This window comes from Acomys russatus, chromosome 5, assembly GCF_903995435.1.
Source record: "Acomys russatus chromosome 5, mAcoRus1.1, whole genome shotgun sequence".
Taxonomy (NCBI): Eukaryota; Metazoa; Chordata; class Mammalia; order Rodentia; family Muridae; genus Acomys; species Acomys russatus.
The window spans coordinates 67,459,315-67,482,451 of NC_067141.1; the positions used below are offsets into that span (position 1 = coordinate 67,459,315).

The 23,137-nt window shown below is 40.7% G+C and overlaps 1 protein-coding gene across 1 annotated transcript in view; it reads left to right on the forward strand.

Moving 5' to 3' along the window:
* The window catches only part of Sorcs3 (sortilin related VPS10 domain containing receptor 3), a 623,313-nt gene that overhangs the window by 328,392 nt on the left and 271,784 nt on the right, over positions 1-23,137 (forward strand). Inside the window, exon 4 of the mRNA XM_051146759.1 lies at positions 5,779-5,937. Within this exon, the coding sequence (XP_051002716.1) occupies positions 5,779-5,937 (159 nt within the window). The remainder of the gene's footprint in view (positions 1-5,778; positions 5,938-23,137) is intronic.

Sequence of the window (23,137 nt, forward strand, 5' to 3'; positions counted from 1 at the left end):
AATAGGATTATTTGGTTTGATGGTGTTTAATATCTTGCTTTCTTAATATATTTTGGATATTTGCCCTTTGTTGGATATAGGGTTGGTGAAAATCTTTTCCCAGTCTGTAGGCTGTCATTTTGTTCTGTTGACAGTGTGCTTTGCCTTATAGAAGCTTTTCAGTTTCATGAGGTCCCATTTATTAACTGTTGATCTTAGAGCCTGAGCTATTGGTGTTCTGTTCAGGAAACTGTCTCCTGTGCTGACGAGTTCAAGGCTCTTCTCTACTTTTTCTTCTAATGGATTTAATGTGTCTGGTTTTATGTTGAGGTCTTTAATCCACTTGAACTTTAGTTTTGTGCTTTGTAATAAATATGGATATATTTGCATTTTTCTACATGTAGAAAAAACTTCAGATCTCTGAAGAAAGTAATTGAAGAGGGTATCAGAGCATAGAAAGATCTCCTATGTTGATCAGGAGAATCAATATAGTAAAAATGGCTATCTTACCAAAAGCAATCTACAGATTCAATGCACTACCTATCAACATATCTACACAATTCTCTTTTATTAAATATTTTTATTTTTAGATATACATTTATATTATTACACATATATACAATAAACTACCTATAGCAAGAAGAACCATGAAACCATCAGGAATTATATAAAAGTTACATTCATAGTGTTTGTGTATTTGTATTTATCAGTCTTGAAGAAGAAAATATCTTTTTTTTTTCTTGGTTAGCAGCCTTCAAGAAAACATCTTTCCTATCTTGGTGCATCTAAAATTCTAAATGTAAATCAATATCTACCATATCTCATCATTATCAACTTAAAACATCTATCTAAACCTAAAAACTCTCTCTCTCTCTGTCTCTCTCTCTCTCTTTACCTAAACAACTAAACTAAACAACTAAACTAAATTGTAAAACTAAACTATCTGGTTTCCAGCACCATCAGAGACTTGAGAAGGGATAAAATTAATAACCTGAGTAGACAGGGAGTGCAGGTTAGCAGCTTCCCAAATGAGAAGATGACAGAGACAGTTTGCTGCCTGAACAGTCACCCAATAGTTCCTGCCTCACATATATGTCTGTCAGATATATTGGGCCAGAAGGCTAATGATGATGCTCCAACATTATAGAGTTTTGGGTGACTGTTTAGGCAGCAAATTTTCCCTACACAATTCTTTATAGACCTTGAAAGATCAATTCCAAACTTCATATGGAAAAACAAAACAAAACAAAATAAAACAAAACAAACCAGAATGTCTAAAACAGTTCTGTACAATAAAAGATCTTCCAGAGGAATCTTCATTCCTAATCTCAAACTGGACTATAAAGCAACAGTAATAAAAATGGAATGGTACTGGCATAGAAATAAGTTGATTAATGGATCGAATTGAAGACCCAGAAATAAACCCACACACTTATGGACACTTGATTTTTGACAAAGAATCCAAATCTATATACTAAGGACAAAAGATAGCATCTTCAACAAACAGTGCTGGTCTAATTGGAGTAAGGGATTTCTTGGAGTTACTTTAATTTCCACAGTGAATTTCTTACACATGTTTTTAAAAAGCCAAATACAAGTAGCCAAAACACTATGAATGTAACATTTATATAATTCCTGGTGTTTTCATGGTTCTTCTCACTGTATGCAGTTTTATGTGTGTGTGTGTGTGTATGTGTGTGTGTGTGTGTGTGTGTGTGTGTGTGTGTGTGTAATAATACAAGTGTATATGTAAAAAAAGAATTAATTAAAAATTAAAATAATAGAAAAGGAAAGCCCCAATTGGGTGTGCCCCGTGTAGCTGGCAGGATCACAATAGTTCTGGGGAGTAATGTGGAAGTTGCTTTCCTTCTGAGCTTTAGTTTCCTTACCTGTAGAATGCAAAAAGCCATACTTCCTTCACAGAATTTATGTGAGGTTTGGATAAAGTATCAGGTGAGGTACTAGCACTGGTTAAAAATGTCGGTATGTATTTCCCCTTCTTTTCATTCTTCCCAGAAAGCAGAATTGAGACATCTGCAACGTGAAAGAGGCATAGCTACTGATATCCAAGTGTGTAAAAGGTTTCCTGAGGAGAATGTCAGAGAAAGGTCGCAATAAAAATGTACTGTTGCAAACAGGAGTTTCATCAAAGCACCGCATACCATCAATATTCCTCGTTTTATACACATTCATTTCATAGTTAGTCACTCGACCACTGAGCTAAGTTCATTTCCATATCTGTGCACATATGCCTATGCAGGATCTGTGCATGTGTTAGTGTAGGCATGTATAATTTCATGTGGCATGTGTGTACGTGTGTGTGTACGTGTGTGTGTATGTGTGTGTGTGCATAGTGGTGTAAGCATATATGCCAGCATGTGCGCGCGCACGCATACACACACACACACACACACACACACACACACACACACACACAGAGAGAAAGAGAGAGAGAGAGAGACAGAGACAGAGAGAGACAGAGACAGAGACAGAGAGAGAGAGAGACAGAGAGAGAGAGAGAAAGAGCAGAGAGAGAGCGAGACGAGACAGAGACACAGAGAGAGAGACAGAGAGAGAGAGAGCGAGAGAGAGAGAGACAGAGAGACAGAGATAGACGCGGCAGAGAGGCGACGGAGACAGAGGACGCGAGAGACAGAGAGAGAGAACAGAGAGAGAGAAAGAGCGACAGAGAGAAAAGGGACAGAGAGAGAGACAGAGAAGAGAGAGAGAGGACAGAGAGAGAGAGAGAGAGAGAGAGAGAGAGAGGAGAGAGAGAGAGAAGAGAGACAGAGACCAGAGGAGGAGAGACAGAGAGAGAGAAGAAAGACGAGAGACAGAGACAGAGAGAGAGAAAGCGGACGAGAGAGACAGAGAGAGAGAAAGAACAGAGAGAGAGAGAGAGGAAAGAGAAAGAGACAGAGAGAGACAGAGAGAGAGAAAGAGACAGAGAGAGAGAGAGAGAGAGAGAGAGAGAGAGAGAGAGAGAGAGAGAGAGAAAGCTAGAGTAAAAGAGCTCATTGCAGAAGACATTTGATGGCAAACTTTATGCAGAATGTTATAACTCATGGGGCATAAAATAAAGTCTATTTAGGATGGTGGCCTTATCTTCCAATTAAAATCATAGCCATGAAGCTTCTTATTTCTGCATAAAAGAAGCAGTTTAGTTTCTCTGGAGCAGGGAGAATTATTTCCTTGAATACCGCATGGCCCACCCATTGCTTAGATGTATAGGCTGATATGATGAGACAGTTGTGAACTTGTCACTCTTACCAGCAGCTACCTGTGATCTCAAACGCTGCCAGCACTGACGACTTCTCAAGACAGCTCAGTGCTTCCATCTGGGTCCCCTCTCCCTTTAGTGCTCCCAGGAGGAGGAGGCTGTTGTGTGTCTTACTAGTCCATACAGGAGCTTTGCCCTGGGTTTTCACACATGAATGAAAAAGTTATCGAACAGCATCCATTTCTGAAAAGTTACTGATAACTAATGATGGCTTATTTCAATGAGGCCAAAACAAATAAGCAAATGAGGCCAAAGCAATAAAATAAAATAAAAAAAAATAAAATAAAAATAAATAAAAAAGCAAAAGCATAAGTTTATCTTGGAAGCCAGGAAGAGATAAAAGAGGGAAGAACTGTGAATCTCAGCAGTTAAAGGCCCTTTTAAAGCTCGCTTCATACTATTAATGTATGTGTTGGATAACATTTTAAAAAACATGCTAGTCATAGTTTTATTTGATGTCAGATATACAGAGTTTATGCTTTATTTTGTAATTCAGTCCCGTGGTTTATACTGCGTGGTAACAGTAGCCTGAACAATGATTGGCAGTACCTGAAAAATGGGCAGAATTTTAGTATGGAATATGTGCACTTGCTCATTTAGTCACTCTGAAAACAATAGCAGTTCATAGAAGGTTTTGGCTGAGTCATTTTTCTTACTATTAATAATCACAACAATCACAGAGAAAATAGATTTGATGTTGGGATTCAACAGGTGGTCAACTCCACAAGGTGAGGTTGGAGGTATGTCTCACTAGTAGTAAGTGGACCCCGAGTTGGTATCTTTAATACTCACATAAAACCTTGGCCTGGGTACATAAGCCTGATAACCCCAGTGTTGGGAATGGAAAGACAGCAGGATTCTGAGAGTTCACTGGACAGGTAGCCTTTCCAAAATAATGAGATTCCTGCTCATCAAGAGACCCTGTCTCAAAATACAAGGTGGAAAGCAATACAAGAGATAAGTGCAAGTGACTGGGCATACTATCCAGGTATACACACACACACACACACACACACACACACACACACACACACACCTACACACACACACACATTTCACAGCAAAAGACAAGAGTAAGTATAGGAGGTGAATGAGAAAATTAAGTCAAAGATCATTCCTGGCACATTGCTTCTTATGGATGGCTGATGGAAATACTGATTGAGATGAAAGTGGTAGGGGCTGAGGTACCATTGTGGGGTGTTTTGTATTCTAGGTATTTCTGGAATATCAAAGAAAAAAACAAACAAACAAGCAAACAAACAACTGTGGGTAGCTGAGTTTACAGGCCTGAAACTGAGGGCAAGTCTAGGATAAGTGATGCTCATTTGGAGATTTAATGCATGCTTATCCTCAGGAAGATGGCAACTGAAACCAGAAGAAAAGAAACAGAGAATAAAAGCAGTTAGTGAGGAAGAGAGAAGGTCAAAATGAAAGGCCAGTGCATATACCCAATCATGTCCAAAGACAAAATCCAGCCAAGTCTAGTAGTATCCAACAGAGATAAGGAAAATCTGATGAGCTTGGCGTTCCAGAAAGAGATTGCTTTAGGAAGGATAGAAAAACTTACCAATGCTAAGGATGGTCAGTGTCTGTTTAATGGGTTTAAGTAACAGAATGTCACTCATTTCCTAGAAAGTCAGTGCCATCAAAGCACTATGGATCGGAGCTAGACTACATTGGATAGAATTTTAAATAGTAGCCCAGCAGCGCCTTGTCAAGAATGTAACTTATGCCACGTGTCTAAAGACACTTTGGATAGCTTCAGATTCAGTTAATATTGAGGCAACTGAGGCTTCCACAGTTTAAATGTGTTTCCACAATACCCTGGTATGTATGAAACTGTTGATATCTAAATTACTGCTATGTAAACCTGTCCGTTCTGGTGCCAAAGCCTTCTGATCATCCTGCTTCTGTCTACATGGCGTGGGTGCAGCAATTTTTCCTAAAGGATCTCTGTGGATTTGTGCTTTGAGAAATTTCTCTACTCTAACAAAGGTATCATTAACATACTTCAATCATGGTTCAGAATGAACAGAACAAAGCCTAAGTTTGTGGGAGAGTCATTCCCATATCTTAAAAATAAACAAACAAATAAACAAACAACAAAAACAAAACAAATAAAAACACTGAACTTGAGTTAGAACTGGTGTCAGATGATGGAGGACCACCTTATATGCACTTATCACTTTAAGGATGATAATGACACTGTACTTTTTGGACCATAAGACACATTCTCCCTCCCCCCAAAGTAGGGGGGTGAAATTAGAGTGCACTTTACGGTCTGATTGCTGTTTTTATTGTTGTCTTGTTTTACTGCTCTAAAAACTGAGTGTGTCTTATGGTCAGGTGCATCTTATAGTCCGAAAAAATATGGTAAATACAGCCTCCTTTTGTATGGAGACCTAGGCTCACACCATAATTCATCCCAGTAAATCTTGAGAAATAGAACAATTTTATCCCTCACATTCATTCCAGCCTACTAACCCTGCCTTTATTTTTCTCCCCTATGCTTTCCTTAGATCATGCTTCTTAGCGACCCTGAAATGGAGAGCAGCATACTGATCAGCTCAGACGAAGGGGCGACCTACCAAAAGTACCGGCTAACATTCTACATCCAGAGTCTGCTCTTCCACCCCAAGCAGGAGGACTGGGTGCTGGCCTACAGCTTGGATCAAAAGGTAAACAAACACTGTTTGTGTTTACAAGTTGTCACCCCACATCCTTCTCTGTGAAAAGCACTTGCTTGCTCAGCTCAGATTCTGGCGTACATTGGTAGCGTTTCATTATTCCAATCATGTTGGCTTGGTCTTTGGCACTGAAGCTTACTTACATTCTTACTCGTAAATATCAAAACATACAGAGGCACACGTGCACACATGTGTGCTCACGTATGTATTTATACATATTGTATTGGATATATTTGTTTTTCTTTCCATAGTCTTATAATGACTTTCTCTAAAATTTAATCACTTTAATTTTGTTTTTAAACCCCTGTGAAGTAAGAGGGAAGTCGTTGTTATGGTTTTGTAGTGACAACCAGAAACAAAGGCATAGGAAGTCAGTGCTCTTGTCCACACTCTGCCACCCTGGAGCTGGTGGAGCTGGCATTTGGATGGATATTGTCAGGTTCCATCCCTAGGGTTCATTCATCACTCTCTGCTGTCTTTATTTGGTGAGAGTTTAGTAAATCCTTGCTCTCTGTGAGTGAAAGGAAGCTTCAGACAAGTCTCTGTTATTTTACAAAAGTAAGTTAAAGGTGCAGTGCCCTCCCCAAAGACCTGATCATGGGCTTTAAAACCCACACATTCTGCCGTCTACTTGACAATGCCTCTATATATTTCAGAAACTTTGACATGCCTTTAGAAGAACTCCTGATCTTTACCCACAATTGCCAGCTCTCTTCTAGCAATCTCTAAGTTAGGAAACTTAACAGCAATGTAAGAAGCTGGGCTACACCATGAGTGCTTTCCTTTTCCTAGTCTACCAGCTTGCACCTACCATTTTGCTTTATTGATGGATATCTGCTAGGTGAACGGATGGTTGAATTGGTGTTTAAATGCTGCAAAACTGGATGTTTTATGTTTGTTCAACTTACATTTCAGGAGAGAGACTAGATTATTCCTTATCATATTTTCTTTTACCCCAGGACCCTAGTACATATGCCAAGCTATTACATAATAATGTTGTGGGATCATCAGTCAAAGGGGAAAGATAATTTTACAAGAACTATCTTGCACAGAGCTATTCACAGAGTAGCCCAGCTGAAATAGTTTCCCCTCTTTGCTCTCTCACAACCTGAAACAGTTGCTCTTCAGTATCTATTTTAAATATGTGACTGTGAATATGTGTGTGATGTCAGTACCTTTAAACAATAATCCCAACATAACCTTTATATCTCTCATTAGCAGAACCTCATGGTGGGCACCAGGTGCTTAATGCAATCCCCTAAGGACACCCACATGACATTTGCAGAGCAAAAGCCATTGCAAATACATTTCTTTCGTGGCATCAAGCAGATATTGTATGAAAGACCTAGCCAAATGTCAGCCAGTGCGTGAGTTTAGATGCTTAGTGTAGCCAGAAAATGTGAAGCTATATTGAAAGAAAAATAAATTACTTGGATATTGTTGAATTGTTGCATGGTAATTCATTTAGATGAAGCCCAACACACTTAAAGTCTATTTTAACAGAAGCAAGCTATGTTAGAAGCAACAGACCCCCTCACACCGAGAGGTTGATAAGGCAGGTGTGGTTTGTCTCATGTTATCTTGTGTGTCCTTTTCCTCCATTTCAACAGCAGCAAGAATTCCAGGGGCATTTGCTCGTTGAGTGGGCTTGTGGATGCCTTCAAAATCCCCTCAGGCTTGATGACGATTTTTTTTTTCACTTAGAATAAATATTTGGAATGTGGCAGTGGGTGTTGATAGATTTTCCTAATCACACTGCACATTTCCAGATATATTATTCCTTGGGTACTTTCTCTTGCTGACGTGTTCTGCTGAAAGTGGCTGACTATTCTTCAGACCTATAGCGTCTAACAAGTGTGTGGCTATTTTTCCTCTGAGGAAACGGCAGGGGGAAGGAGCAAAGCCCCTGCAGGAGTGGCATAAAACACCTCTCCCTGGCTATCCAGGATGCAGGGGAGCTTTTTTTTTTCTTTTTCTTTATGGTAATTTTGTGGTAGCGCGTCAAGAAGAGTGATTCTGTGTAGCATCAAATGAAGATGCCAGTGTAGCTGCCGACTGATATACTAATGTGTGATTTCAGGCTAGAGCTGATGCACATGCATGCAGGCAGCTGTTTTCCTCCGGAGAAAATGAAAAGTGCTAGCATTAAGGTAACTGCAGCATCAAAGGGAGACGTTTGTGGTGAGGAGTGAATCGATGTTTCCATTATTGTGCCTTTGATGAAATGCACTAGCAATTTCTTTAGAACCACTAAGGCTATCTCCTTATGTTGTATGTATTACGGAAGATCTAATTGAATGATATTTTAAAGGGATGATATCCAATTGCTTTACTTTTCAAACTGATACCCCAAAGCTGCAGAAGACTTGCTAGTAGATCTAATTTGGAAAAAGGCACTGATGGAAAAATCATGAGGGCTTCGCCTCTTCGTTCACAATCCTTTCTGCTTCCGGATGAGGATTGCCTGGGCTTTTGAGCAGTTCCTTCAGTTCTTGCCATGCCGGGACTTTCAGTTCTTACTAATTCCTTTGCCTGCTCCTGTTGCGGCCTCCCTATAGATTCTCCTACCATCTTGCATTTTGAAATAAAAGGCCTCAATACCTAGAAACACTCAGGATTCATTCTTGGCAATAGGAACCTTTGGAGGCATTTTATAACTAGCTTTGAGGTTGAAAGAATCAAAGGAAGTAATAACTCGCAGTTGTCCGAATGGGAATGATGAAAGCAAAGTTACTTCCTTCCTGTCATCTTACAAGCAAGCGTCCTTCTTGTGGATGGTTGTGTTGTCATGTAGGGTGTAGGTCTTGCCTTTCTATCAGTCTGTTTCTTCATGGATACAACTAAAATAGTTGTGTGTGTGTGTGTGTGTGTGTGTGTGTGTGTGTGTGTGTGTGTGTGTGTATGTGCGTGTGTTCTGGTTTAGCTGGAGGGCTCTGTAATCATACTAAAATAGAATTTTTGAAAGGTGTTGAGGTAGATTTAAGGACAGGGGTCTTGTAGAAGTAGTTGCTGTCCTCAGTGTATAGAAAGCTGCATGCTTAAACATGTCTCTGGCTGACAAGGGGCTCAGTCTCCTTCCTGAAAAATGGTCCGGTGGTTTGTATTCACAGGTGCATTAGCCCTTGGCATGGGCCTCACTCATGATGAGGGAGAGTTTAAAAAAACATTTTTTTCCTGCATAAGGTCAGGATTGCAAAGACTTTATGGCAAAATTAAATTAACAAAAGCAGATTGCTTCATAATTCAGAAATGAAGAATCCAATGGTATTTCTGATTCCATTGGTTTCAGGCACTTTGGGGGCTAGCCTCATCTAGAACTGCTGACAATTTCAATGTGAAAAGCTCTTTCTTAAACACTAACCAAGGTAATGAAACTCAGCTGTTACAGTATTTGGGAGTAGGCATTCAGCTAAGGACTCTTGCTCTCTCCCTCTTCCTTCCTCTCTTCACCTGTGTACCTGCGCACGTGCGTGCAAGTGAACACACACACACACACACAAATACACACATGTGTGCTCTCTCTCTCTCTCTCTCCAAGATCAGAGAGACTCCCTCCTCATTTGGCGTCCACTTTGTTTTTTTTTTTTTTTCTCTCTCTCTTTTTAAAAATTTTATTAATTTATTCATATTACATCTCGATTGTTAGCCCTTCCCCTGTTTCCTCCCATTCTTCCCTCCCTCCCACTTCCCCCTTCTCCCCTCCCCTATGTCTGTGATTGAGGGAGACCTCCTCCGCCTATATATGCTCTTAGAATATCGAGTCTCTTCTTGGTAACTTGCTATCCTTCCTCTGAGTGCCGCCAGGTCTCCCTATCCAGGGGACTTGGTAAGCTTCGAACCCCTACCAAGACCTAGCCGACGAACATGATATTCTCCACCGTTGAGTGGAGAGTGAGATCTGGCTCTCACACGAACTCCGGTGCCCTGTTTCTGACCACTTTGTTTTTGAGACACAATCTCTTCACTGAACCCTAAGCACACCTTTCTGCTAGACTGCCTTGTCAATGAGCCGTGAGGATCCTCCTGTTTCCACATGCCCACCCACCCACAGCTAAGCTTACAAATGACCTGTGGCCACACTAGCTTTTATATTTGCCATGCCCAGTGTTTACTTGAGGCTGGGTATCTGAACTCAGCTCATCTTGCTTGCACAACAAGCATTTTACCCACTGAGGCACATCCCCAGTCCCTGCTAATATGATACTTTCTAAGCATCAGTCTCTCTCTCTCTCTCTCTCTCTCTCTCTCTCTTTCTCTCCCTCTCTCTCCTGGGAGTCAATCCAGGGGTTTCATGTATGCAAGAAAAGCATCTACTAACTGAATTATACCCAAGCACCTTGATTTTCGTTTTAATTGATCAATAATCCATTAATACAGTATAGTGTACAGTGTGGATCTCAATATGTGTCCACCTAGTCTATTGATTAAGTCAAGGCAATTAGCATGTCTACCACTTTTAGATCTATTATTTCCTTGTCATGAAGGACGGGTTTGGTCTCATCAGCCAAAAAAGAAGCTGATGGATTGATAAGGTGTTTGAGAGGCTGGTGTGGCTTTAGGCACCATGATGCTGTGACATATACATGCCAGTGGAGAGCAGTTGCATGTCCTGTGATGGCTTTGCTGATTGGACCATACCTGTGGTTGCTATGCCAGGCCAGCAGCAGGTTCTAGCCAATAGATAATAGCCGTGTTACACAGGGCCTCAAAATTCAAAATGAAATGTAAAGTTGTGCCTCTGGAATGCTGGAAACAAATGAAGCTGTGCCTCATTTATATTCTCTGTCTGAACCCTCAGATTAAAATGTAATTGTATTCAGATCCTTCAGGATTAGTAGGTGATGATAACTTCCTCAGTAGCCATTGGCAGAGGCAGGCTTTGTGTCTCTGCATCTGGTGGGGATAAAGCTGTTCAGGATTAACTGGGGCTGGCCATGGTTTTGAAGCTTGTCATGCATGGAATAGAAATAGACCGAAAGAAACTTTTTATTTAAAGAAAAACTCATCATTTTTTTTTTTACCTCCTCTCCTAAGATTCTGGCAAAAAGCATTTGTGTATCATTTAAGAGAAAGAAAAACCCGTTGCCCTGTTCACCTGTAACAGGTGCCACTGTCTGTGTAGCATTCTCAGCAGTGCAGTGGGGATGTGTTGGCTGGATCATCTTAGCTTGGGTCGTGGAACAGTCACCTACTGAGAAGTGGGCGCATTCCAAGTCCCCTGTGGGATTTGAGGTTTTTCATCAGTGTAACTGGGCTGAATTCTGAATGATAAAACTGGTTTAATGTAATCTATGAACGTGTATTTTGTCATAGTGGTGCAATAAGAACCCTCATTGATAGCAACTTTTAATTGTTAATACTCACAGGAATGTAATTAACTCTGAACTGCCTTCAAGCATAATTACCAATCTAGTGGCCTGGGTCTTCCCCAGTCTGTCATTTTACATCAGGCTAGTCCACTTTTCTGCCTTTTGGTATGTGTTTCTTCTCGCTTGCTTTTCTGTTGCTGTGAGAAACACTTGAGAGGGGAGGGCTAAATTCACCTCACTAATTACAGTGAATCATGGAAGGAAGCCAGGCCAGGAACGCGAGACATAAACAGCAAAGGAACACTGCTCTCCAGCTTGTCCCTGTAGCTTGCTTAGCTACCTTTTAAAAAGCGCAGGCCTACCTTCCTGGAGACACAGGAAGCCCGCAGTGGGCTTGTCTCTCTTACACCAATTAGCAATTAATACAGCATCTCACTAATATTCCATAGACTGACTTGACAGAGAGAAAAATGAGGTTCCCCTTCCCAGGTGTGTCTGGGTTTCGTCAAGTTTTATGATAAAATTGAACTAGAACACCGCTTAAGGAACCTGATCTGTTTTCTTAAGGGAAAAAAAGTGTTGAAAAATGAAAAATGACAAATAACCCAGCATCCTGTCACACTATTCCTTGGAAGATATGGACAAACTTCCATTTACTTCAGATATGGAACCAGTGACAGACCAGAGACACAGTACTGCTACAGCCCTGCTTGGTGAACCAGTGAGCTAGCTCACTGTGGTCACATGCAGAAGTATGGGCGAAGGGTTTGTTACAGACTCGTGAACAACACAGCTGCAGCTGCATCACTGAAAAGCCCACCCCAGCATAGTTGATGACCTGCGAAATCTGCAAGTCTTGATTGTCTGATACGTCCCGTTCCTCAAGAGAAAGCTCAGAAGGCTGCAAGTAAGGCGAGCGATAAGGAAGAAAGAAATGTTTTATGTGAGAAACACCTGACATCAGCAAACACAGAGAACTAGACTACACCAAATGCAACGTTTATTGATATCGACATGGCCCAACAGATCTACAGAATTCTTGAGAAAACTTTCAAAAATGTCCATTTGAAACTAACAAGCTAGCAGACTTGTCCACTGAGAGGCTCCACCCAGCATCAGCTCAAAACAGATGCTGAGATTCATAGCCAAACATAGCTGTAGGGAGAATTGTGGAAAAGTGGGAGGAAGGATAAAAGGACCTAAAGGGGACAGAAGTGCCACAAGAAGACCAGCAGATCTGACTAACCAGGGTCCAGAGGGGCTTGTGGAGACTGACGCACCAACCAAGGACCATGCATGGACTGGACCCAGGCCCCCTACACGGATGCAGCTGATAGACAGCTCAGGCTTCATGTGTGTCCTCTAGTAGGGGAGTGGGGATGTCTCTGACATGGATTCTGTTGCCTGCTTTTTGATCACTTCCTCCTGGTGGGACTGTCTTGTCAGGCCACAGGGGACAGGACGTGCTCAGTCCTGGTGCAACTTGATGAGCTGGGGGGTGGGTGTGTAGTGGTGACTTCTATTTTCTGAGGAGTAGTGGAGGGCATATGGGGGAAAGGAGAGGGAGGGTGGGACTGGAAGGAGAGGAGGGAGGGAGCTAGACCAGCGTGTAAAGTGAACAAATAAATTAATATAAAAATAATAAAAAAGAAAGAAATTAACAAGCTTCATTTTTAAAGATACATTGCTTTTTATCCCAGTGCTGGTACCGCTGTAGTGAGACTCATGCCCAGAGGTAGTATTTATGGGCATGCAATGACTCTGGAAAATATCTTGGTAAACCTACCATGAGGCATGCACATAATTTATACCTTGATTCAATGAAACAATGCCATGATGTTGCAGATGTGCTCATCAAAATCATTTATAATGGACAAAATGGGTAGAAGCGTTGTGCCTGCTCCATATGAGGAAACTTTAAATTGTAGTAAATATACTTGGTGGCCTAATATACAGCCATTAATTCAATAGTAATAACCATGTGATATTGTGGATATACATTTATGATATACAATAATATACACACACACACATATGTTTGTGTGTGTTATATTACACTGAATTTAAAGGTGTATAAGAAATCATGGTTAAAAGTATATTTTGAGTGTAGACATCCAACCAATGAGACAGCAGGAAAAGGAAGGAAATAGAAGGGAGGAGCTACAAACAAGGAAGGGGTGGAAGAGGACTGTGGGATGGAAAGGAAGAAGGGAGACTTTAAAGCTGTAAGGATAGGACTTGCAGGCAGTGTCTCCTTTTCTATGACCTCAGCCCTTGGGATTGAACTCTAGTAGTCTGGCTGTGTGGCAAGTCACTTGGTTCATACAGAAGCCAACATTTTAGCGTGGATTGGTGGGATGCTCTCCACATGGGGCTCCTTCCTGAGGAGCTGTTGGCAGTTGATAGCTACTGAGGAAGAGAGAATCACCCTTCTCTGATTTGAGGCTGTGGCTATAGCAAGTTTCCCATGTGGCCTCATGCTCATGCACACCTGGACACCTTAGCTGGCCTTAATGGAGTGTTATTTAAAAACACCACGAAGTCGAGATGGGGATGTGAGAGAAGGTTGGAAGGGCATGTGTGGGCTGGATGTGGTGATTTCATTGCAAGCATGTCTGTGGCTCTCATAAAACACACCTGTGATAAGGAAAAATTAGATAACATGGTAGGACTGTTTCCAAATATCAATGGGGCTTGTTAGTGATGGGATATTATTCATAGTAGTTTCAAATAGAATTTGTTTTCCAAATTTTTTTATGATCTCATTAGATTGCCTTTGTAATTAAAAATGTCTGACAGGTAATCTTCTAGGTATAGCTTATCCCTGGAAATTATAAGGCAACACACTTCAAAAAGGCTTCAGATGTGAATAGAGTTGATTTGGGTGAAATCAGATGAAATGATTATTGAAATCCATTCCCCAGAGGCACTGGGTTGTAGAAGAAGAGTTCCCTGATGTCAGAATGTACTGTGCCTGTCTGTCTTCACTCCAGCTTTGTTTTTCACTGTGGTCCCTTTAGAACACAAGCTATAGATAGAAACCATTTTTTTTTCCTCCCAGGAAAAACTATGCTCTTGTTGCATATACACTCAATCTATATTATTTACAACTCAGCCACAAATATAGGCTTTATTACTTAGAAGGCACCCAATATAGACAGTTGCTAAGGAAGTGATTTATTCTGATAGTGTTTTAGAAAAATATTCCAGCTGTATCCAAAATTTTAATTAGTATTTGATTATTTGACTTGACAGCTCTAATGGAAACAAATACTGCTGCAGCAAAGGAGTGGAGATGCATCCACTGCATGGAGCCCCATGCCGCGTAACTCTCATACTCCCCACCTCATAGTCCCAGGAGTCAGACATCTGGGTGTTGCCAGGAAATGGAGATGTATACATATCCCGCAGTGCCTTCTGTTCACTGAGCACTGGCTTTTTATGTATATGATCACACCAATTACCTAGGAGTCTGCCAGGTGGAAGTGATAATTTTTAAATTGCAGATAGATACGGCTCTTGAAGTTCACACTTACTTGCTCAACGGCACAGAGCCTGAAGTGTGAGTGTTCTTCCTGGGTCTGGCTGTGGTATGTGCTCCATCACCTCTTTCTCGCTGGTAGACTGAGGGCCTTCCAGTGGCCTTGGCACAGATCTGCAGCATGGGCCAGATTACAGGAAACTCAGGTACAACGGACACTGCAATCTTGACACACCAAAATCAGCTCCAGCCAAGTCTCCAATGAAATTGAAGGGTTTTCTGCCTCTCTTCTCAGTTGCTGGCTCTTGTCCAGATAAAACTTGTAGGAAAAAAAGCTGTTCAAGCACATTTAAAATATAAGACACAGGGTGGGAAAATTAGCAAGGCTGTTGTGTAGTTGATGAAGTGGGGGATGGGATTGGTTTCACTGGCTTATTCAAATCTTCAGGTTAATATATTGATTAAGGTAAATTATTTGCCATTTAAAGAGATAATGCTATGATCTGAAATTTTTAAAGGAAGCTTATGGAGACAACATCTTTAATATGGTAATGAGGATAGAAGTCGAAATCATTTAACTTCATTTACAAATCATGAATATGTATTTTGCTCTAAATGAAAGGAAGGACTAAAACAGATATCGTGTTTGTTCAATTTGCTAAAGAGAAAACAATTTGTCAAGATTTTCCCCCCAAAACTCAAGCCATATGCAAATGTAGGAAAATCAGACCCCCCAAGTTAATTCTCTGGCATGATGAATATTTTTATAATTCTAATTAGTACCAGTCATTTAGTCTAGCAATTTCCCCCAATCTATCCAATTTGAAATTAAAATAGATGCCTTGATTACCAAACCCATTAGAAGAGAAGCACCCTTCTCACTAACCAGCTCATTTGAAATTCACAAACTGAATGAAGTGTGGAACAGTAGTGTTGTCAATTGCATAAGTGAAGTGAGTCTTAATTGGAAGCATTGTGAAGTATCTGTATATCATTCATTACACGCAACAAAAGCAACTTTTAAATGTCGTAATTAAGAGGAGTTTGTGCTCTCGGTTATTTTTGTAAAGTCGAATGTCACAATTGTTTGCATTTGAAGTACTGACGTGTACTAATGTCAGGAAGATGAAGTCTGACTCTGCATTTATCACGCTGATTATGTGAAGAATGACAGGTTGAATGTGAGAGAAGGAAATTAAATTATAGAGCATTGACTTTTTACTTCAGAGTACAAGCATGCATATTGTCCTCAAGAGGATTGATGAGAAAAGTCTAGAAGTATTTCATTCATGGCAAGGAACAGGGGACACGGGCTCAGCGGACGACTAGGAATGGAACGGGAGGAGAAAAATAACAGTTGAATATTTCTCATTCTGTATTTCTCTTTTAATCAAGGCAGGAAGAAGTAGGTGGGGAGAAATCCCGTCCCATGTATTTTTCATCTGCTCAAAAGAGCAATAGAGATGCGTAATAGAGCAGACTGATATTCTGTCTGAGCAAATGTGGTGGGAGTGGGAGAAGAGGAGGAACTGGCTCCAGGCCAGGAAGATGCTACAAATGGGAACTCCACAGAAGGGCTGAGCTGGGGTGACAGAGGAAGGTTCAATACAGGAGGTTGCAGAGTGTGTTGCAAGAGTGACAGCTCTGTGGGTGTAAGATATGAAATGGATCTTCCTTTGATTTTAATTCTCTAAGTGATCCACATGTCAACAACTGAAGCATGCTTATGGATTATTTCAGCCCCTCATCAACAAGGATGAAATGCTTGCCACTAATTTCCATGAGAAATCAAATTTTAGCCAACAGTATTGATATCCTACTTGTAGCCTTCTGGTATTTCCGTCCTATGTGTTCCTACTAATTTTGACAGCCAATAATTGTGTTTCTTTTTCCTGAGAGCTTTCCCCAAAGGCTGCCAAGGCAATCCTATGTGTAGCCTGAGAGAGTGAAGCAAGGGGATTAATTCCAGAGAGTGGTACAACAGATTTTTGTACGTAATACCCCGGCTCTTATGCCATTGTGTACGATAATACTGAAATCATGAAGAACACACACAAAACAAACAAACAAACAAACAAACAAAAAAAAAACAAACCCAACCAAACAAAAAAACAGCAATACCCCAGCCTTAAAGGCCACTGGAGAAGGAAAAGAAAACAAAGATAACGGAATATTTATACTTACATATTATGGGTATTTTCTTATAAAAAACTACACTTGCTTTGCTCTTGACTTTTTTTTTTTTTTGTCCTTTCTTTTCATTCGAAAATGACGTCAGCTCGTCAGATCTGTCAGAAGTTACTGGAAAAATGTTCGATTGATCTGATTGTTCCAGTTCATCTTAAAATGCACCATTAGCTTTTGCCGAGCTTGGAGGATACAGCCGAACCCTTCCGTTTACCATACAGACTGTTGTAATTGAATTTTTAACTATCTCCTTTACCCAACTACTCAGGCAGCACAATGCTTCCTCTAGCTTTACATCTAAACAGTTGGTGTGCGCTTCTCTCCGAGTTCTTTCCCCTTTCTTCATCTAGATGGCTCAGTTGGTGACACGTTTCTGGAAGAAGTTTTCCTAGACAAACTTTATCTGTGGCATTTTAACTAAACAAAAGTCGGCCTTTAAGAAGAGTCTTCCTTCCATGTCCCAGAAAGATAGAAATTGTCCCCAGACTCTTCCTCTTCCTGCTTGCTGCCCGCCACAAGGCCAGCAGTGGTGTCCCACCACAGCCTTTTGCTGTGGTTTTTCTTCCTAACCACAGGCCCAGAGTTGATGGACCCAGTGACCCTCGCCTGAAAAGGTGCTTCGAAGGAAGTCACCCTTCCATTGTTTCTTGCAGGCATTTGTTACATCAGAACAAAATCTGACTAGCATAGTTTTATATTGCACACTGAGAAAAACCTATGTTAGATAAACCTCCTTTTTTTTTTTTTTTTAATATTTAGGATACCTAAAGATCTCAAACTGCTTCTGGGCAACAGATAAAGGTAATAATTGAAAAGCAAGCAGACACATTTCAGAGTGATTCCAAAATAGAATCCGACTTAGTGATTGCCTCTAAGTCACAGGAGACGGGGGGATGAAGGCTACCCCTGATGAACACAAAACCTAAAAGGATGCCATTGATCATCTATTCTGACTGCCTAAGGCTGAGGGCTGCACTCCTGGTACATTCCCTTTCTGACAAAGGAGAAGCATGTTTCCCCCAAAACACGGAGTCCTGGAGAGGAGCCCCCTGGAGGGCCGCTGTTGCCAGGGGTGCCATGCACAGAACACTCCTGCTTTTGTTTCTGGCCCTGCTTTAGTTGCTTCTCTGACATTTTGCCCCATGACTCCCTTGGCTGCTCTGAGTGCCTGAGGCAGCAGCCAGCAGTGGCTGTCTGAGTAACTTATTGAAGCGGGCTCTTTCAAATGGAGACTTTTTTTTTTTTTTTTTTTAATTTCAAGTGCCTGGTGAAGACACCGGGGTTGCAATCCAGAAGCTTTGTAATAGGCAGCCAGGGAGAGAGTGAGGGCGAGGAGATATATTAACTTCTCTGTCTTCAAACACTGCTGTTCTGCTATTGGACTTGAACGTTCTCATAATTAAGATGCTGAGTGTCCACTCTTGAGACTCTCCCTCAGCGTGGGTGGTATCTGGAAATCTGACCAGAGAACTCAGTCCCCTTAGGGGCACTCAGAGTCAGGATCTGGGTGTTCCTTTTCCTGGTCTCTGCTTGCCCTTGGATCTATACAATTCCATTTTCTTTTTGGATACTGAAAATGACAATTTAATACCCAGGTAAGAAAAAAAAGCTGAGATTATTTATCTCCATTATAAATATCGCAGCTGAATCATTTAGAAATAACTGAAAATTACTTCTTGGCCACAACTCTGGTCTTTTTATTTCTCTCCAGATCACTTATTTCTTGGTGTCAGAGTCTAAGAAATAGACTTTTTTTAAAGTCTCAGAAAGACTTCTTCCTCGGGAGCAATATTGGTAAAATAAATAGGAAAAGGAAAGAGAGAAGCCTGGAGACCAGAGCTGTGTCTTATCTGTTGTTGCTCATCATGGAGACCAACAAGGACTTACCCTGGCTCGGGTGTGGCCCACTGACCAAATGCTTGCTTAGCCCATGTGAGGCCCTGGCTTCTTCTGTCTTAAGCAGGAACAGCAGCAACAGAGACCAAACCTAAAACAAGAAAGAAAAATAACACCCTATGTCATCCATCAAGCAAGTCAGGCACATGACAACATGACATCAGACTATTGCTTACTGGGCACTTACCATATTCCAGGAGCTGGGGATCCATTAATGGACAGTGATACCATCTCTGTTGTCATGGAGAAACATCGATCAAGTGAATAGCTGATGTTATTGTGAGAAATGCTCTGAAAAGCAGCTAGGTTGTTATGAAAGTATTTATTAAGGGCAAGGGTTCATTTGTTTTTCAGAACATTTAATAAAGGTCTGGGAAGTTGGATCAGTAGGAAACACATGTGAACCTGGTATAATATTCAGGTGTGGTGTGTTCATGTGTGATCTCATCACTCTTATGATGGAATGCAGATGCCATGGGAGGTAGAGGCAGGAGAATCAGCTGGAAGCTCACAGTGTGGAGAAGAGTGGCAAAATCATTAAAACCCTGCTTTGACAAGCCAAGAACACGCTCCTAAAAGGTGGTTCGCTTTTGCTCTCTCTCAAAGTAAGTAAACCAATTAAACGAAGTCAGACCCAGAAGGACATGCATGGCATATACTCATAAGTGGATATTAGCCCAACATAGATGTCCTGAGAGACTCCACTCAGCAAGGGATGGGGACAGATGCTGGGACTCACTGCTAGACTCCATGTGAGAATGGTATGGAAAAACAGGGTGATGGAAGGACCCAGAGGGTTCAGTAACTCCAGAAGGAGCCCATCAAGGGTGGTGCATCCAGACCCAGGGGAACCTGCACAAACTGTTTGCACCAACCAAGGACAATGCATGCAGCAAACATAGACCCCTTGTTCAGATCTAGCCAATGGACAGCCCATTCTCCATGGTTGTGGGGAAAGGGGGGGACTGCCTCTGACATGAACTCTGCTGCCCCTGATTTGATTACTTCCCCTTGGTGGGGAGGCCCTGCAGGTACACAGAAGAAGGAGAAACAGGCTATCCAGATGAGACCTGCTAGGTTGTGGTCATATGGAGGCAAAAGAGGGATGGAGGGTGGAAACAGGAAAGTACAAGTAAGGGGATAATAATCGGGATGTAATCTAAATAAATTACATATATATATACATATATACACACACATATATATATACACACAATATGTATATATGTATACATACACACACATATATGTATGAAAGACTGATCTCATTATTGTATTGAAGACTTAACACCTCTTTAGGGCTTAGACAATATTTAACGCTCACAAACATCACTTGAACTAGGATTATTTTAGTAGTCACCTTCAGATTTGTATAAATAGCTCTAACAAGGTATCATTGTCACTGGATGGCTGTATAAATCTGTGTAAGTTTGATAAAGTCAACATGAGTACCCCTATGCAGTCTCACAATAGTCAAGGCTGTGAACAACACTTCCTGCATTGAAAGTCTCCATATACTTCTTGGTAACTGTCTCCTCTCCTATCTCTGACCACATTCACAGTAAGGGATTTCCTTCCTGTTAGTAGAGGTTAACTTATTCTACACCTAGATTTGGTTAGAGTGAGCCTTGTCTGTAATGCTTCTTTTCTTTATAATGATTTTTTGAGGTAAGTGTTGTGCATATTGATAGCTTGCTTTTTATAGTATCACAATTTATGGCTATTCTATAGCTCCTTTGTCTGTTTATCTTCACATGGGTATTTGGGCTGAATCCAGGTTCAGTTGATAAGAATAAAATGACTACTCTATTAATATACATATTTTATGGACATGTGCTTTTATTTTCCTTAGACATAGATCTAGGGGTGGAGTATACTAGGACTGGATCATATACTTATGGGAGATGGACTTAGAAATTTAAAGATGCTTGTACCATGACTCACCTCCATTAGCAGGACATATACTTGGCATCGGTTGCAGATTCCAATACTAGGAAGAGTCTTTGTCATCTTTGTCTTCCTAACTACAGTTTTCATATTCAGTCTCCTAGTGATTCCAAAAAGTAGATACTTGTTTGCTTTATTTTTCTATTTATGTACTTTTTTCTTGGAAGCTTTCTCTCTTAAAAGTTGTTTGTTTTCTCAATGAATATTGGATGTCTTCCTATATCTAGGTAAAAATCTTTTACAAAACATATAAGTATTTTCTCTCATGTGATATCTTAACAGGCAATTCTGTTAAGAATACCTGTAAGTGTAGAGAAATTAATAATTTTGATGAAATTAAATTTGTTGATTGTTTTATATTTGATTTATTTTTTTCAGGTTCTATATCTGAATTTTTCAGATTCAGGTTTAGAATCTATTACACACTGAAAACTCGTTCTCTGTAACAGTCGGAGTCATGTTGGACTAGATTTTGTCTTTTTTTTTAAAAATTTGTTCACTTTACATCCCAATTGTAGGCCCCTCCCTTCTCATCTCTGGTCACATCCTACCTCTCTCATACTCCCTCCCTCCTTCCCCTAGTCCTCAGAAAGGGGAGCCCTCCTCCCCAAACATCTGACTACAGCCTATCAAATATCATCTGGACTGCCCATATTCTCTTCCTCTGTGATCTGGCAAGGCCTCTCCACCAAGGGGAAATGATCATTGTGTGGAGGCCAGAGTCTATATCAGAAGTAGTCCCTACTCCCCATATTATGGGACCTACAAGGAGACTGTGCTGCCTATCGACATCTAGGTCCTCACCATGCGTGGTCCTTCCTTGGTTGGTCCTTCAGTCTCTGCATCACCCCTTGGTCTCCTTGTAGAGCTTCTGACCCATTCAGGTCCTTCTATTCCTCAGCTCTTTTATGATTCCTTGTGCTCCACCCCAAAATTTGGCTGTGTGTCTCAGCACTTCATTTTTGACCAAGAAGCCAAAACCATACAACAGAAAAAGGCATCTTCAACAAATGATGCTGAGCTAACTGGATGTCTACTTGCAAAAAATGCAAATTGGCCCTTATTTATCAACCTGCACAAAACTAAAGTCCAAGTGGATTAAAGATCTCAACATAAAACCAGACACACTAAAACTGTTAGAAGAAAAAGTGGGAAAGAGCCTTGAGCTCATTGGAACAGGAGACAACTTCCTGAACAGAATGCCAGTAGTCCAGGCTCTAAGATCAACAATTAATAAATGGGACCTCATGAAATTGAAAAGCTTCTGTAAGGCAAAGGATACTCCACAGAACAAGAGGAGAGCCTACAGACTGGGAAAAGATCTTCACCAATCCTATTTTTGATGATATAACACTCAGTTACATAAATATTATAGCCTTTAAGCTTAGATGCATGGATTATTTGGGTCAAAATTTGAATGAATTCTGGATCAAAGTTGCTTATTATTATTGTAGCTGTTTTTTACTGTGTATGGATTTAAATTGTTCCCAGTACCATTTGTTGGAAAGACTATTCTTTCTCCATCAAATTGATTCTACACTTTGGTCAAAAATCAATTGACCATATATCTGCAGGCCTATTCCTGGCCTCCGTTCTACTCCATCAGTCTGCCTGCTTGTCTTGATCCCAGAGCCACATTATCTTGATTTCTTGGCCATTGCCGTACTTTGCATTTTCATTTAAATTTGAGAATCAATTTGTTATTTTCTTTTCCTGCCCAGATCCCTTCTGGAATTTTTATTAGGGATTGAATATATAGACACATCTGAGAAGAATTGCTATTTAAAGCATATTGAGTTTTCTGATCCATGAACACAGTTTATCTTCCTCTTTGTTTTGGCTTTTTTCATTTTAATTCAGTAATATTTTACACTTTTCAGTTTATAGCTCCTAGAAATCTTAGTCCTAAACACTTAATGAAATTGATAAATTATATTCTTTTCACTTTTCTTTAATTTTGATAATTTCGTGTGTGTCTGTGTGTGTGTCTGTGTGTGTGTGTATGTCTCTCTCTCTCTCTCTCTCTCTCTCTCTCTCTCTGTGTGTGTGTGTGTATCTGTCTGTCTGTCTCTCTCTCTTGCTGTGTGTGTGTGTGTGTGTGTGTGTGTGTGTGTGTCTGTCTGTCTGTCTGTCTGTCTGTCTCTCTCTCTCTCTCTCTCTCTCTCTGTGTGTGTCTGTGTGTATCTGTCTGTCTGTCTGTCTGTCTGTCTCTCTCTCTCTCTCTCTGTGTGTGTTTGTGTGTGTGTGTGTGTGTGTGTGTGATCATACTTACCACCTATTTCCTTCCTCTAAGTTTCTTCATGTCTATTCCCAACAAACTTCCTTCCAACTTCATGTTCTTTTGATTTTATAGCCTGCCAAATCCAGGAAG